This window comes from Pistacia vera, unplaced genomic scaffold (genome assembly GCF_008641045.1).
Source record: "Pistacia vera cultivar Batoury unplaced genomic scaffold, PisVer_v2 Contig755, whole genome shotgun sequence".
Classification (NCBI taxonomy): Eukaryota; Viridiplantae; Streptophyta; class Magnoliopsida; order Sapindales; family Anacardiaceae; genus Pistacia; species Pistacia vera.
Window position 1 is genome coordinate 58361 of NW_022196618.1, and position 17888 is coordinate 76248.

At 33.3% G+C, this 17888-nt stretch overlaps 2 protein-coding genes across 3 annotated transcripts; both read left to right on the plus strand.

Moving 5' to 3' along the window:
* The first annotated feature begins 1250 nt into the window (after positions 1–1250).
* Positions 1251–3665, plus strand: LOC116115886 (DNA-directed RNA polymerase II subunit RPB7-like). 2 transcript variants are annotated; one of them, XM_031402010.1, is made up of 6 exons: positions 1251–1340; positions 1438–1609; positions 1716–1881; positions 1996–2046; positions 2284–2511; positions 3374–3665. In XM_031402010.1, exons 2-5 carry the CDS (start codon positions 1494–1496, stop codon positions 2374–2376), a joined length of 426 nt encoding a protein of 141 aa, XP_031257870.1. In that variant the 5' UTR covers positions 1251–1340; positions 1438–1493; the 3' UTR covers positions 2377–2511; positions 3374–3665. The 2 variants fall into 2 exon arrangements, with proteins under 2 accessions (XP_031257870.1, XP_031257869.1); XM_031402009.1 differs by having other exon boundaries at positions 1257–1609.
* Positions 3666–10558: 6893 nt separating this feature from the next.
* Positions 10559–17171, plus strand: LOC116115892 (putative glucose-6-phosphate 1-epimerase). The gene is made up of 9 exons (XM_031402020.1): positions 10559–10818; positions 12108–12182; positions 13490–13546; positions 13642–13802; positions 14118–14258; positions 15616–15718; positions 15834–15933; positions 16384–16633; positions 16845–17171. The coding sequence occupies exons 1-8, from the start codon at positions 10666–10668 to the stop codon at positions 16596–16598; spliced, it is 1005 nt and encodes a 334-aa protein (XP_031257880.1). The 5' UTR covers positions 10559–10665; the 3' UTR covers positions 16599–16633; positions 16845–17171.
* The last annotated feature ends 717 nt before the right edge of the window (positions 17172–17888 follow it).

The following is a 17888-nucleotide window of genomic DNA, read 5'->3' on the forward strand; positions in this document are numbered from 1 at the left end:
TGATGAAAAGGGAGATGAGTTTCATTTTGTTCAATTTAATGATACTTAATTCTGATTTGTCGTTAACATTAATAGAAAACAACAAAAGGACTTAAATACCCTTAATTATTTAGTTGGTTTTAGTCTTTGAATTTTAAATTCAAAAACTTAAAAAAGAACAATCATTTTTTTATTTTTAAATTTAAAAGACTAAAAAGCAAATTAAAAACATAAAGTCGTAATAAAGAAAAAGGAAAAGCCTATGCCGGCTGCGCTGGTTTTTCTCCCTTTTTTTTATTTTAGTTTTCTAAATAGTATTTTTACTATTTTCTTAATTTGAATTTTTTTTAAATTCTGAACACATCTTAACGTTTCTTGGATAAAATTATTTTAGCTGACTTTATTTATTTATTTTTGTAAAATTTAAATCTTTTTTTTTTATTAAATGTAACTGCAAAATCCCTTGAGGCTCAAAAACTACCGGTCGGATAAAAACCCAGAGGCTACCCTTACTAGTAACTGAAGAGAGATTCAAATATGAAATCCCTTAAATAATACACCTAAAAGTTTCTATCCAACCACTCGATCATTTTTTTTCTTATTTCATCCACTCTCTTAGAGTAAATGACTTTTTTCCACCCAAATAATGGTTTAATGACACTTTTTCACCCACATACTTTTAAAATACTACTTTACTACCCAAATTCATATTTTATTTTCGATTCCGAAATTATTGCGACCCAACACCACCATTATTCTCTTTCCTGATCATCACTCACTAAAACCTCTCAAACCCTACTCTTGACAACTCCATCAATCGTCGACAATCGAGCGATTAGGATTTGCGTAGCCACCCCTCTTAAATCAAATTTCGATCAATCCGAATCACTAAAATCTAATATTTTACCACCAAAAGACTTATCGATCTTTTATTTTCAAAAACTCTAATAGTCTTGATCGAGTTTATTCTATGTTCATTACCAAAATACAAATTTGATATTAAAATCATATTTTAAAAATATGTAAATGATAGAAAATGCCATTAAATCATTATTTCAATGCGAAAAAGTCGTTACCTCATTCCCTGACTATAAACTTAAATTGTGCGTCCCAACAAACGCGGGTTGATTTTTAAGTCCAATTGAGTCCAGTTCTGCCCCAAACGAGACCTAACATTACTTTGTCAGAAGTCGGAACAAACATTTCTACTTTCTGGGTTGGGTCTCATTCCAACAATTTGCCCTTAAAATTTCCAGTTTTATCAGAAAAAATAAAAAAAACAATTTGCCTTCTCTTCTGACTTCTCTATTCTTTAGGGTTTTTCAAACTGCAAATTACTGCTACTGAGCGAAACTCTGCAAGTATTGTCTCTTCTTCTCCAAATGAATTTGGGTGTTCCAAGATACCCTCAAAGTTGTGATCGAGTTTAACTCATTCCCGGGTTCTGAAATTTTGCAGGGAGATATCTATTATTCTCATAGAACTAGAGATCAAATCAAATCACAAAGAGAAAGATGTTCTTCCACATAGTATTAGAGCGAAACATGCAACTACACCCACGGCACTTTGGTCGGAATCTTCGCGAGCACCTCGTCACCAAACTCATGAAAGATGTTGAGGGCACATGTAGGTAAGTTCAATTAGTTAATTATTTCCCTTTTCAAAATTATTTTCCCCCAATTTTAACCTAATTAATAATAAAAAAAGAGACAATAATCTTTTTCGGAATTCTATAGTGGTCGACATGGATTTGTGGTGGCTATAACGGGTGTAGACAGCATTGGCAAAGGGCTTATTCGGGATGGGACTGGATTTGTGACGTTTCCAGTGAAGTATCAGTGTGTGGTCTTCAGACCCTTTAAAGGGGAAATTTTAGAAGCTGTTGTGACTATGGTAAACAAGGTGGGCTCATGTCTTTAATGATCCTATTTGGTTGTTTGTTTGATAATGTGTTATGTTAGATGCAATAGTTTTGGGAAATTTTGTATTTTCTAACTATGTTTGGAACTTTGATAGATGGGATTTTTTGCTGAAGCTGGACCTGTTCAAATTTTTGTTTCGAATCATGTAAGTTCTCTATGGCTGTGGTTTCAGCTTGAGGAAACATCTTCTTGATTACTTTTGAGCTTCCTGCTTAGTGGGGAGATCTAGCTTAATATTGGGATTTAATATCTGACTTTACTTCTCTTTGAGCATCGAGGTTTCTTTTTCACTGGTTCGATGAGTTTTCATAGAGGCTTGAACTGCATTGGTATTATATTATCATCTATGAATGTGTATCGACGACATTGTTTTGTGTTTTAGTTGATACCTGATGATATGGAGTTCCAGTCTGGAGATATGCCAAATTATACAACCTCCGATGGATCGGTAAGCTTCAGTTTTTACCTCTCATAGGAAACTTATGTTAATTTTGTGGTATTATAAGAGTAAGGTTGAAATGATCTCTTGGAGTTCTTGTAGGTTAAGATTCAAAAGGACAGTGAAGTGCGGTTAAAGATAATTGGGACTCGAGTAGATGCTACGGAAATTGTGAGCATTTATCTTGCTTAATTATTAAAATCTTGGCTAGTATTTCTTATACTCGGTCTTTGCTTCTTATGGATGTATTATTTTGAATTAGATTTTCTTAAAGATAAACTTGAACTTAGCATGATCTGGCTTGTTGTACTAGGGCCAATTTATTCAGATACATTTGATATTTAGTCATTTCAGGCTATAAATATACTCAATTTTGTTTGTCATGATATCATTAAATTCTCTAATGCTCTGTATTTGGGTGGGATCAGATGCTTTATGGAAGAGTTCGTCATGGCATGTCATCTTTTGGGTTTACTCATGGTACCTTTAATGGGCTTGATGAAATTTATATTTTAAAGTCCCTACTATGTCTTTTCATGCATATGTGATTTTGGGATTTGGGTTAACTGTCAATACAGCAATTGTGTCATTGTGTGTAAACAGGGGATGATCTATTTATACAAACAATTTTGAAGAGTATGCAACTCAAAGCTTATGGTTATCTATTTCACTAAAGTTCGCTCCTTTCTTACATATGTGAACAAAGAAATGATGCTAGTACCTTTGGCTAATACTATGGTCCTGCTTACAATCCATAGAAGCGTCAAACATAGTTTTAGATTGATATGGTTTGAAGTCATTCATAACGGTTGATGCTGAAAAGTAGATTTGACACTGAAGTAACATTTAATTGGGAACCTGTTATTTATGGAGTTTGATATACAAAAGTTTAAATTTCAAATATATTGTCAATATTTGAACTTGTTGGTGATTAAGCACTATTTTTCCTCTCCCCATAATTTGATGATTGAACAATTTGTATGTGCATCTTATCTTATCTTATCTTATCTTATGTTTTGACCCCTTTTCGCAGTTCTGCATTGGCACCATAAAGGACGATTTCTTGGGAGTGATTAATGATCCTACAACGCTTTAGCGAAGCTGTGGCTAATTTTTTATTTTGGCATGGGAGTTACTGCTTTCTTTGCAGTCTCTTATGTTTCTTGCTGTGTAATTTCTATAGGCATTAATTATCCTTAGAAACAATTTCATTATGATCTGTTGTTAAGAAGCTTTTGCTTGTGGACTCATAAACATTGTTGTTACATTAATACCTATTCAAATGATGCTCTCTTCAGTCAAATTTTCCTTTCCTTTTCTATCTATTTGATTTTCTCGTGTTTTGTTGGAATTTTAAGTTTTGGCATGTTAGAGGTGACCTTGATGCGTTTCTATGTGAGGTTATACAACCATGAGTTGCTGCAATAGTGCTATTGATGGAAGAGAGATAGAGGAGAGAATAGTTCAGGTGGGGTAGAACCGTAGAAGGGAATCTGATGGTGGAGAGGTTCAGGTGCACTACAGGGCTGGCCGATGTTTCTTTTTGGTGAAGAATTCAGGAATTCGGTCGCTGAATAAAAAGAGCATTGACACTTTGGAGGACACTTATTCTCAAAACGTCAAATTTGGTACAAAAGATGAGCAGATCTTTTTTTTTTTTTTCCTGGCAAATAAAGTTTCAAAAAGTCAGAAATCAATTCTTGAAGTTCATGCTCATTCTTTGCAGCTTTGTAAATCAATTAACTATTCATTATTAATCTCAAATACTTCAATATTTTTGTTTTCAGTCTCATTTATTGCTATTCTGGTAAACTACTTTTGTTTTTCCAATATTATGGATTAAAATTTGATGTCATTGATGTTAAGTCTTTCCTTTGAAGTATCACCTACAATTTCCCAAAAAATTATTTAAACCTTCCAGTTACATTATATTCTTGCTTATTTGAATTACAATCATTCTTATCTTTATGATGAAAATGAAGCTGTTGTAACAAACCAGAAAGCTGGCGATTCCTTGGCTCTAATTGGGAAAAGGTGTACTATTCTGATGGACCATTGTCTGTAGAACTTAGGTAATCAGGGTGACTGCCACAGCAAGGTGCCCCAACAAGAACTAATGCACCAGCCAAGCAATTGATTGATAAGCTGGAGGCATCAGAAATTACAGTACTACTACTTGTTTGGCCTAGGGAACATGTCTGTTTCTTCAGGACTCGAAGCAGAGCAGAGAAATTTGGAACTGCTTGGAGATGTAGATATAATGGAGAACTTAAGAGCTTTTCAGGGGACACTTAGAACTTAAGAGCTTTCAGAGTACTTAAGAGCTTTTCAGAGAAATACAGATATAATGGAACTGCGACTGACCTCCAGGGGACACTTGGAATCCAGCCTTTCTTGAGCTTTTCCCTTCTTTCACTGCAATAAGCTGTGTTTATGTTTCCGTTTTTCAGAAGACAAGTATGAGCAGGGTTTTGGATTTGTAATCTCTGTGAACATTGAAGATACTCAAGAAGCTTTGAACAAATCAAATGGGTATGTTTATGACAACATTATTCTCAAAATTAATCAGGCAACACCTAGGAAATACCAGATTGTGTTATTTATTCCGATTTTTATTGTGTTAACAGTAGAAATTTTTTTTTGGCTATTGTGATATTTTTGAAATTTTTTCAATACAACTTTGCATGGTTCTGAGAGAATATGGCTTCCTTATAAGCACTCTGTATTCAGATTATCTAAAATATGCATCAGGTTCAATGTTTTCAATGTTGTTTCATTTGTTTTCGGTTTAGCATCATCTGATTGACTCCTGAAGATTGTTTGCCATACTAGGATGCAATTTTATTTACCCATAGGGGAAAGCTTGATATTGATGCCATTACGATTTTATAGAGTTCATCTGATTTTATGTTACTCGTGCACAAGGAGTTAAAAAGTATAATCTATATGCATGTTGTTGTAAGGGTGATTTGATTTCTGACTTCATTTGTCTTTGAATTTTTAGCTCGATTTTGTTGAAGACTTTTGTTCTTATTGAGTGCTGATTCAAACCTTCAAACTTGTTGCTTACATCTTGAAATGTGTGGCTGACATGAAAATCACCACATCATTTTTATACCCTATCAAACACGGAAGTTGAATGCAGCTTACGCTGTTATTCATCCACACCAAACACAAAAAGATCAGACTCTACTTCATGAAGCAAACAGTTACAATCAAAATGCGTGCTTATTCATTTCCCATCAGGAATAAGCAGGGCGAGAAGAAGAAAACCGATGAGGCAAAGGAGACCCTGTAGATGCAATGGAACGGGAGCTAACTGGCGAACTACTTGTAGGAGATGAAGAGAAAACATACTCAGGCAGCAGTGTGAAGCGTCCCGAATCGCCAGGAAGCCTAATGTAAGGCACAGGGGGTGATTCACTAAACCAAGAATCTGCCACTGTCGTTTGCCTGCCAGAACCTCTGTATTGAATGATGACTCTGTAGATGAAAGGTATGAGGCCCTCCATGTCTGTCTGTGAATGTGAGAGTGGGAGAGGAAGAGATATATGAATGTGAGAGTGGGAGAGGAAGAGATATATGAATATGAGTTCAAAGAAAGGCTTGGAACTTGGGACAGGTTAATATTGGCAAAAGAGTTGGTAAAATATCAATTTCTTCCCGCCTAAAATGAGAGTTCACTTCCAACTGAAGGCACATTTTAAAACGCCTCACCAAACTTGACCGGTTTATCAATAATGCAGGCCACTTTACAGGATTTATTTTATTCTTTTACCAATTCAATCTTGGATGTAATATAGTTGTTCTGCACCAGTTAAAGATCTGGGTTTTGGGGTTTTAAGATTCCATTGAAAAGTTTCTCCGCAGGTATGGGTCCCCGCCCTGTTTGGGGACGGAGGGATGGGGAACCATCCCTGAATTATTTTTTGAGTCGGGGATGGGGCACATCCCCAATCCCCAAAAAGATTAATTATGAAATAAATTATTTTAATTTTGAATTAAAATATTTAGAGAATTTTGGTATAATATCACTCTTCATTCTAACGTTATGTTAATAATGTATTTTAATTACAATCACTCAATTAGGGCTTTTAATCCACTCTTAAAAAATATATTTAATAACTCCAATTTCAACTAACTTAAATGATGAACCAAACAACATTCTAACTTGTAAGTTAAGATTTTGGGTTTTTAAGCCTACAATACAGCCCAATTTGAGTTTAATGAAGTAGTAAATAAAGATTGGATTTATAATTTTTAATGTAAATATACCAAATCACATTAGTCTAATCATTTTTTTTAATGTATAAATTTCATTTTAAGGTTTTCAACTTAAAACATTTATTTAATTACGGTAGAGTGGTTCGATAAAGACTCTTGAGTGTATTATTCAAGAGGTTCAGAGTTCAAGTCCCTCCTCGATTACTAATAAAGATAGTTACTAGAACTATTACTTTACCCATAATTCTAGGGTTCCTAAGAAATAGTTGAGGTATGCGTAAGCTGACATTTACTACTATCAAGTGTTAAATAGAGTTATAAGTAATTAAGTATGAATAAATAACATTATTTAGTTTTTAAAATAAAGGTAATGAAAAATAGTTGTATGATAAATGGTATCAGAAGAGGTCCAAATTCTTGGTTAATTACTTTAAAATGATCAAAACAGATAGAATTAGACCGTTGAATAAAGGACTCGAATCAAGAATCTGACTAGACTGTACAGACAATAAAAAAAGAATAATTAGATTTCAAAGTTATAAAAGTTTATAAATAAGAGTAAACACTTTTCTCACCCGAGGTTTGCCTTAATGACACTTTCCACCCAAAAAGTTTCAAATTACCACTTTCCCACCCAAAGTTTATATTCCGTTAATATCTAAGGGTGCGTTTGGTTTAGTATTTTGGATAGGATTTTAGGGATAGTATTGGGTTATTAGATAGGGGAGTATTACGAGGTAAATTTTAAAAATTTGTGAAAAAGCCCTTAGGTTTACTAATTTAACTAAAGACCCTAACATATAAAATGACAAAAACACCCCCACCACCTGCAGTGTCAGATTCCGGCCACCACCGCCGGAATCTGACCGGAAAATTTCGTTATGGCACAGACCGGTCGGATCTGTGCTGTAACACGCCGGAAAAGGCCAGATCTACGGTCTGTTATGGCCGTCGACGGTCGAAAAATGCCAAACGAGAGCCATCTTTGGTCGTCGTTGACCGTCAACAACGGCCATTTCTTTGGCCGTCGCTGACTGCCAGATCTGGCCGGAAAAGGCCACAGCGGTGAACTTCCGGCCATTTCAGGTCTGAAGTTAGGCCGTTTGTACAGATTCCGGCTATCACCGACGGTGGTTGCCGGAATCTGACAAGTTGGGTTGATGGGGGTGTTTTTGTTAATTTTTAAACTTTTTTCAGGGGGTATTTAGTGAAATTAATAACCTTATGGGGTTAAAAATAATTAAAAAATAGGGTAATATTTCTGGAATAGTGTGCCAAACATTATTTAGAGAATAGGATCCAGAATAGGGATAAAAATATTAAGCCAAACATGCAGTAAGATACACTTCACTTTCTTAGCCAACATTTAGTGAGTCAGGAGCTAGGATTAGAGGTGTTTTAAAGAGTGGAGGCCGATAGATCAAATGTTAGTGATCGATTAAATATTTTCTGACGGATTCAGTCAAAAATCAGTTAAGAACAAGAAACCCTAGCTTTGTGGGGACTGGTAACCTGTGAGAAATCAAGTGCCGGAGTGAGAAGGGTTTTGTGTAGAGGAGACAAAAGGTTCAAATGGTGGTGACAGAGAGAATTTTCACCACCGGAACGACCAGAATCAGCTTTGGGTAATAACAGAACATTAATATTTTGAAACTTTTGGGGTGAAAAAAGGTCATTAAAGCAAACCTTGGGTGGGAAAAAGTAGTTTACTCTATAAATATTAAATAATATCTCATAAGCTAGTATGACAATTATTTCATAATAACTACAAATCTAATCTACTCTCTTTTCAAGGACCACATTTTTCTTACGTGGGACTTACTTTTATCAATTCATGCTCACGTTTAAAACCAATTGTTGAGAGTAAATCCATGTGCAAAATTAGTACAAAAAATTTATATATATATACACTGGATTTTGCATGTAGTACGTAGAGTTTTGAAATTTTTTGTACGAGCATTTAGGGCTTTGTACTAAACAAAAAGATCAAATTAAAATTCTTTAAAGCAAAGTTAAAATCATTTGAAATCTGAAATGTACTTTTACTTAATTTTCAAACTGAGTATCTAAGTTTAGTAGACCAAACAAAATAGTAATAATAATAATAAGGCCGAATCACTATTGACCCCCAATCTGTCGTGAGAGGACCTTTTCCCCCTTGTTTCAGAAACACCCAATAGTATTCTCATTTTAGACTTCAAAGCATTTAAATTTAATCTTTAAAAGGCAATCTCGTCAATTCATCTCACATATATAACATTATGGAGACAAAAAAACCTAAGGATCCAATTGATATAAAATTTAGATATAATTTTTTTTTGTTTTTGAAAATAAGAACTATAACAAATCTTATTAAAGCGTGTTTGATAGAAATTGGTCAAATTGATAGTTTTTAAATGCAATCTTAAAAACTAATGTAAAATTAGAAAATGATTAAAAGTGGGTTTTATAGTTTTCTATAACTTTTAATCTAAAAACAATTTTTAAATATTATATTATACTCATTTTCAAATATTAAAAATATTAAGATACAATTCAAAAATTTGAATCCTATTTTGGTTTTTGAATCACAAATTAAGCATACTCTAATATAACATTATGAATCGACAAGATTATCCTTTTACAGTAGGGATGGACACGGGCCAAGGACCCTTATCTCCGACGCCGACCCCAAAGCTCAAGGGGATTTCACGATCTCGACCCGTAGCCTGTTCGGGGAATTCAGGGAATCTCCGAATAAAACCCATTCCCCAAACCCTTTTGTGTCTTTTTGTGTCCTTATTACTATTTTCTCTAAATTATAATATACCATCCAAAAAGAAATTAAATTTATAATGTACATATTAAACATAAAGACTATACCATCCAAAAAGAAATTATGATACATTATACATATATATAAATATATTATATATTAACAGTATAATATTATGCATTATTGTATTAAGTAATAAGTATTAATATATTATATATAATGTATAATTTGTATTTTATAACATATTTTGTATAATGTATTATAATAAATTCTATATAAAGATTACCATATATATATTATAATGTCTCATTAATATTCTAAATAATACATAATATTATATATATATATATATATATATTTGTAATGTATGATAATACATAATATATAATGTGTTATAATAAATTCTAAATAAATTATACCATATATATTATAACGTCTCTTTAATATATAATGTATTATATATGATACATTATACATATATATATATATTATAATAAATTCTAAATAAATAACTATCATATATATTATAATAAAGAGCTATTATAATATAACAAGGGCAATTAGTAATAGAATTGAAATAATGATTCAATGAGGGACAACAAAAAAATTATAATGATTTATTGATTTATTATAATTAATCAAAACACCAAATGATATATTACACATATATATTATGTATTAACATATGAATATATATAATAGCATATTATGTATAATATATAACATATATATGTTATATACATTATACTTATATACCATATATAATGTATAATGTATAATGTCAAATGTATACCATATATAATGTATAATATACAATATATAATGTATAATGTATAACTTTTGTTTCATAGTATATATATATATATACAGGTCGAGCCGGGCCGGGCCGGGCCGGAGATTTCGGGGTTGGGCGGGGCAAGACCTATGCCGACCCTGGCCCATCCCCAAAATTCGAGACTGATTTTGGGCCCGTTCCAAACCTAAATCCCAAATGATTCAAGGAAACCCCGCCCTGTTTGAGGCGGGTTCCTGCGGGGCAGGGTTTTATGCCTATCTCTATTTACAGGTAAGTTTTGACGTTTAAATATGAAAAATGGGGTAATATGGATGTTTCTAAAACCAAGGGGAGAAAATGTTATTCAACCTAATAATAATAATATATTTTGCCAATAAAATTATCCTAAGAAATAAATAAATAATAAAAGAAAAGAAAAAGCGTAAAAAGGTAGGATTATCTAAAAGTCGAATCCATAGCCATAATTAGTAGTAGACCCCAAAAATCTCTTTAAAAAATATTAAACTTTCTTGTAGTGTCAATTTCCTATAAATTTCCCCACACGATTCCAATGGATTCGGTTCGATCCAAAGACATACAAAAAGACCGATCCATGGATCGCTCGACCTCCTCCGGCGACGACAAGCTCTTCGTCGAGCATTGTAAGGGCGTTAACGGCCTCGAGAGAGTCATTTTGCGCGAGGTCCGTGGCTCATCTGTTGAGGTATTTCTGATCCTCTTTTTTTGATTGCTTGTTCTTCGCATTTTATGTGTTAGAATGATCTTGATGTTTTGTTTCGCTAGATCTGAGCAATTGTTAGCGAATTGTGAATTCGGTGTTGGTTGTAATAGTTTTTTTTTTTTTTTTTGTATTTTATGGATGATGTGAAGGTAGTCGCTGTGAAAATGTAGAAATGAACTGAAATGTTGGTGGAGTGATTGAATTATAAATGTATATGAGTTTGAACAGTTTTGATATGTTATGTGTAGAGTCAGATATTTGTTTTGATGTTCTTTGTGGTTTCTGGATGATGTGAAGGTGGTGGATGTGGAAATTGGGGAAAAGTTTCCAAGGTTTGCGAGTTAAGATTACTAACGTGTATGATGCGTTAGCAGTTTGTTTTGGTATATGTAGAATTGGCTGTTTGTTTTGATAGTTGTGTGGGTTTTTGGAGATGTGAAAGTAGTAGATGTTAAAATGTAGAGAAAATAAAATCTAAGGTTGTTGGAGATTTGTATGATGTTTGAATCGCTGTTGTTTCAGTTGTTTTTGTTGGTTTAGGATGAATGAAGGTAGTGGACTGAAATGTTTGAGAAAAGAAGTCTAAGGTTCCTGGAGTGATATAAGTTACTAACGTGTATGAGCTTTGGTACTTTATTAGGTAAATGTAGAAATGACTGTTTGTTTCGAACCAGAGTAATTTAAATTAATAATCTATGAGCTTTGAGCCATTTTCTTACTGTATCTGTAGAATAGACTGTTTGTATTGGTTGTTCTTTGTGGTTTATGGATGTATAAAAAGCATTTCTTCATGGAATTATTAAGTTGATATTCGGTTTTTTTTAATAGCATAATACTTTTTTTTAATATATACTTTTAATTCGAATCTCTAATTTATTATAAAGTGTTCTACATTGTATACTAAGAGAACAAATCATATCATTCATATTCATATTAGGTACATTTTCAGTTTAGATGAAAAACAAATGTTCTCTTAATGTGTCAGTTTGCTTTGTTGGTTCCCTCATATCCACACTTGACTACATCATTAGTTGAACATTGTTTGGCATGAAGAAAGCCACTCATGTGACCAGCTTTTGTTTCATTGATCCATTTCTTCGAAGTATTGGGTTATCATGATTTCCTCTTGAAATATTATTTGTTGGTTTATTCAAATTTATTGTCGTGTTTTTACCTTTAATGAGAAAGCTTTTTTTTTTTCTTTTTTTTTTTTTTTTTTCTTTTTTTTTTTAATAATGTCTTTCTTTCTTTCTTGGTTTGGTCAAATACAGGTATATCTCTACGGAGGACAAGTAACATCTTGGAAGAATGAATATGGAGAAGAATTGCTTTTTGTTAGTAGCAAGGTACTTCTATACATAGAACCTGCTCAGTTTTAACAACCAAAATGAAATTATAAATTTAGCTTTGGTATAATGCTCTAGCTGTTGTGATAAGGAATAGTTTTACTTGTTCCTGTTCTGTATACTATTTAGGTAATGAATGTTAGACTAACTTCTTAAGAAAACAAGTGGTAGAAATTATTTACGAGATACATTGTGATATCATGCACGTGTACAAAAGTTAATGCAGCTGATGTGTTAGTGATTACCTACTTTTTTGGGAAACAGATATGACATCTACTTGTTCACAAGGTTTGAATTGGTTAACTAAATTAAGCCACAAGGACTCACCTCTAACACACTGCTTATGTGCCCATGTGCCCTTCTGATCTTAATGTGTAAATATGTAGACGCAAGCATGAAAGCTCTTGATTTAGTGACATTACATGATTGCAGTTATTAATTATTTTAATTTATAGTGTAGGATAACCACCGGAGGTTCATTACATAGTTAGACTCAAAAAAAGTATAGGATTGACTAAAAGGGATAGAGTATTAGATTTGTTATTTTTCCCATTCTACATCTCTTTATAGTTACATCTCTATGTAGTTGCCTTTTATCAGCTTTTCATTTTTTTTTCTTTGATATTTTTGCATCCACATACTGGAGGAATTTATAATTTATTCGATTAACATGAACATTCATTTTAGCTCACTTGCTGCCTGCCTTGATGTGCATATCTCTGCAAGGCATCTAATTTGTATGCCCTATCGTATCCAGAACTCTAGGTTGCCATTTGACTGCAGAAGTAACTATAAACATATTATATGGGCGTATGCTACAAATGATGATGTCTTTACTTTTACCTCTCTCTTGCAATAAGAAAGATTGAAATTTGTACACTTATGAAAGTAACTTTTCAAAAGTGAACAAGGTCCACTAAAGAAGGTTTATCCTGTGAAATTAGAAAATCAATCCAAAACAATTTCAAGGAATGCCCAAAAACATTGACCAAACAAAAAGCCAGCTATAAACACGCTGCAGTAAAAATCTATACTCAAATCACCATATATCAAAATATTCAAAAACTCCATCTCAATTTTAGTCACCATGTATCAAACAATTCTCTCACATGGAAAAAGAAGAAAAAGAAGCTCTATTGTAATGGTTATTTATTAATGTAGTTTAGTGTTGCACGAATGTATTAGGATGGTGTTCAGTATATGATCACTGGCATCAATTGCTAGGAAAGATATCTGCTGAATTTTACATCATAGTAGAAACTCTACTATATTTTTTATCTTTTGTAACATATATTGAACCTTTTCAGGCTACTTTTAAACTTCCAAAGGCTATTCGTGGAGGTATTCCAATCTGCTTTCCTCAAGTATGTGCTTCACTTAACTATGTATTTATTTTTTCAATTTCTTTATTTTATTTATTTTTTTCCTTTCCTCTTGATGTGTAGTTTTCTATCTGCAGTTTGGAAGTCATGGTTCTCTAGAACAACATGGATTTGCAAGGAACAGGATGTGGAGCATTGATCATGATCCCCCGCCATTTCCAACAAATACTTCCAACAGGGCCTTCATTGATTTAATCCTTAAGCACTCTGAAGAAGATGCAAAGATCTGGCCTCACAGGTGCATAACTCAAATTTGAAAGTTACAAATCAATTCAGTTTGAATATATAGAAATTTGTTTTTAGGCTTCTTGCATATTCATTTATGTTTCTTAAATGATTTATGTGATGTAGGGAATTAAGTTCATCTATTCCTGCCTATGGAAAATGTGTGTTTTCATGGAATAATTATCTATTATATGAAGTGAATTGAGAGCTTGAAAAACATTTTAATTGTGTGTATGCGTATGCTTGTAGATACACATATATCTTTATACTTTTGCATTCTGCTTCTGTGTTTAAGTGTTGAAATGTGATAGGTGACCACTATTTGCAGATATGAGTTTCGCCTGAGGATAACCCTTGGACCTGGAGGAGATTTGATGTTGACTTCTCGCATTCGAAATACAAACACTGATGGAAAATCATTTGCGTTTACATTTGCCTATCACACCTATTTTGCTGTTTCAGATATCAGGTTTTCTAATGGCTTTTCTTTTTACCTATCTTTTGATTTTTTTTTTTTCTCAAGTCATTTTAATATATTGCAGAGTGGTTGAAATTGTCATTTACATCCTGCTATATGTTTTGCTTTTCAAAATGATGAATGTTTTCAATGGTCTTGATCTTTAATTAATGTCATGAATTTCTGCCCCATCTTTATGGTTAGAAATATTGTTAATTATTTGGTGTTTATATCTAGATATATGAATTGATAAGTTTTGTGGGAAATCAAAATATGGGTAGAGGTTGTCAAAAGCAGTAAGGTGGATGCTATTTTTTGACAACATAATGCTAAAATATAGAGAATTTTTTAAATTTCTATCATGAATTCTCTTTCATTTAAAATATGTTGCTTTTTGCAATGATCCTTTATAGATACTTTCTGTAATTTCCTTGACAATTTTATCTCTGTAACTTGAGGGTAATGTGCTTTTTGCATCATGCAGAGTACTGTATAATACTGGTCAAAATGAACATTAAAAACCCATCCAGTAACTGCAAATTTGTTACATATAAAGATTTTTGCACCTTTTTTATGCAGCTGTAATTCTTATTTTCCCTTACTTTTGGTTTTTATTGTAGCAACTAAAATATTACATTTTCAGATAAAATTATGACAGTATGACTCATGAATGAACATATGCAACAATGATTCTATAGCTGAGATAGGGGGGAGTTTTCTTATGAATGCTGACTCGGTTTTAGGTGTCATCTTCATTAACCTTTTTTCTTTTAATTTTTTGTCATATAATTTTCACTCTTGTATTTATGATCTTTGATATCAACAACCACAAAAATTTGTATGAACTCAATTGCTTTAATTTAAATCTTTCTATGATTCTAAGGTTTCATGACCTTTACTTCATGATCTATGATGGATGCTTTTGTGCAGAAAATGTTTTATCTCTTTAGACTTATATATAAACATAGATCAGATATATCTTTAGGAAGAGAAATGAGTCTGAAAGTGATAGCTTAGGCAATGTGGAGAGAACTGTGTGTTAGAGGTGGGCAGTAGTGCACCAGTGGTGGCTAGAGAATGGTACAGATGGTTACCAAGGAAAAAAAAAAAAAAATGTTGTATTTCGGATTATTAATTGAACTTAATATTTTTTGCTATAAAAAAGAATCCATTAGAATTTTAATTTGTAATTGTCAGGGGTTTTATAAAAAAAAATTTGTCTAAATTCATGTTTGAATTCTACTCGGGCCCTCTCATAGTCAATGGTAGAGATGACCTAACTTTGTATATAGTTTTTGTCAATTGATGATGTACTTTGCCAACCTAACTTCCATGTTGCAATTTCTTTTTATTGTTTTATTTTTTTTAGTGAAGTGCGGGTAGAAGGATTAGAGACACTGGATTATCTGGACAACTTGAAGGGTAAAGAGCGATTTACTGAACAAGGGGATGCAATAACATTTGAATCAGAAGTTAGTGTCCGTTCTAACTGCTTGAACAAGGGGATGCAATAACATTACTCTTCCTTTTTAGTTCTGTTTTTTGTTTCTGTTGTCATTAATTGTGGTACTTATTTTTTTGGTAAAGGTAGACAAGATATATCTGAGTACACCTACAAAAATTGCTATTCTGGACCATGAGAGGAAGCGTACTTTTGTGTTGCGGAAAGATGGACTTCCAGATGCTGGTGAGTTAGCAAGGGCCACATGGTTCATCAGTTTCTCAGTTCTCCTTGAATGTATTTATGCATGCAAGTTAGATCACAGTGAGGAGACAAAATATTTCATGGTTAAAAAAGGAAGGGCAATGTTAGATTGATATGCTACCTTCATTATATACAATTTCTTACTAAAAAGGAAATGGGTGCACTACTGGTGAGCTAATAAATCATGCAGGGATATGACAAATTATTGCTGATGTTTTTGATGAATGTTAGTGTAATGCCCCAAACTGCGTTATCATGATTATAAATGGTTTGACAAACAAATACCTCTGCATTACTGGAACTCTTATGTCTTATCTCAATTTTTTTCCTACTCTTTCTTTTGGTTCTAATTTAGTGTCTGAAGTTTGTTGCACATTCTTGTGAAACACCGTTGCTTCTAGTGGCAGTTCATGTATTTCTTTTCCTCTGCAGTGGTCTGGAATCCATGGGATAAGAAAGCAAAGGCAATGACTGACTTTGGTGATGAAGAGTACAAACATATGCTGTGTGTAGAAGCCGCATGTGTGGAAAAGCCAATTGTGCTGAAACCTGGTGAAGAGTGGAGAGGAAGACAGGAGATCTCTACTGTTCCTTCGAGCTACTGTAGTGGACAACTCGATCCAAAAAAAGTATTCCAAAGTGATTAAATTATGGGGTTCTTAGTGGCGCGTTCCACCTACAGGTACTTTACTGACACTGAACGTTATAATTACACCTGTTTGTATGAATTTGTTGTATAAACAAAACAATTTATGAAAAATGAGGTTGCATGTCGTTTCTTGAGGTTAGAACTTGATATGTCTTTCTCTACTAACCATACTAATTCCTGCTTTCATGGAATCTTAATATCGAGGTTGAAATATGTTTGTTTCGAATGTCAAAATTTACTATAGGTACTTGTTTGGCATCATGCATCTCGTTGCAATCAGGGGATTCTTGCCAGGTTTTTTTTGGAAGGCAGAGTTCTAAGGGAAAGTCAAAAAAAGAGGCAGTTAAGAAAGAGGTCTTTAGTATATTGTAAATGTCTTGGCCTTCTACCTACTGAAGAAGAAAATGAAGAACAGAAGAATGATAAGCATTTAGGTTATATATATATATATTTCTTTTCTTTTCTTTTTCATTTAAATGATTAAAATTGAAAATTATTGTCTTTTAGTTTAGATATTTATTGTCTATTTTTTTGTTCTTTGTGAAATGGTGGGAATTTTACCTCTGGTGAATTATATAGACATGAGGAAAAAAAAAAAAAACAATTTATATTTCTGGTCCTTTATGTAATTAAAGTTTCAGTTTATATTCTCAGTTATAATTTTGTGTTAACTGTTTTTACTAGATTTCTTTCTTTGACTCGTTTTTTTTTTTTTTTTTGGTAAATATATTCCCATTTTTGCTTGGGATTGTTAGAGACATGTTGAAAATTGGGCATCTTTAGTATAATGCATTGTTTTAAAACCCGGCCCGGCCCGGTCGGTTGAACCGGTTTAATCAGGACCCGGTAGCTTCAACGGGTCGCGTTTAACTTTTCCTATTCACCCCAAAACCCTAAGATTTGGGAGATGATCGACGAACAATCGACGATCGAAAGGTTAGGGCTTTTGAAGACTAAGTTCCGGTGAATGCAATGGTGGTGACGGCGTTGATTTCCGGTGAGTAAATCGATCGAAAATTGAACAAACGTGGCAGCGGCAACGATAGGATTTTTTCGGCGATTGGCGAGGCTAACGGGGGTGGGGTGAGGTGGGTTTTGGTCGAGAGGAATAGGGGAGTAATTCTTGGGTGATGGGGAGGTTTGTCGGCGCTGGCGTGGATGAGATCTGACCTAGAATACCCATGCCGACGTCGGTGAGATCTGGCCGAAATCGAACCTATTTTGGCCAGAGCTTGGGTAGATTTTAATGGAAATGGGCTTAAGGGGCGATTGGGGTTGCATCTGGGGT

Excerpts from the sequence above, each read along its gene's own strand:
- LOC116115886 (XM_031402010.1), top strand. The coding sequence starts at position 1,494 with ATGTTCTTCCACATAGTATTAGAGCGAAACATGCAACTACACCCACGG. Across the intron at positions 1,882-1,995 it reads TTGTGACTATGGTAAACAAG|ATGGGATTTTTTGCTGAAGC; the intron begins GTGGGCTCATGT and ends GAACTTTGATAG. Across the intron at positions 2,047-2,283 it reads AAATTTTTGTTTCGAATCAT|TTGATACCTGATGATATGGA; the intron begins GTAAGTTCTCTA and ends TTTGTGTTTTAG.
- LOC116115892 (XM_031402020.1), top strand. The coding sequence starts at position 10,666 with ATGGATTCGGTTCGATCCAAAGACATACAAAAAGACCGATCCATGGAT. Across the intron at positions 13,803-14,117 it reads GCAAAGATCTGGCCTCACAG|ATATGAGTTTCGCCTGAGGA; the intron begins GTGCATAACTCA and ends CACTATTTGCAG. Across the intron at positions 15,719-15,833 it reads CAATAACATTTGAATCAGAA|GTAGACAAGATATATCTGAG; the intron begins GTTAGTGTCCGT and ends TTTTTGGTAAAG.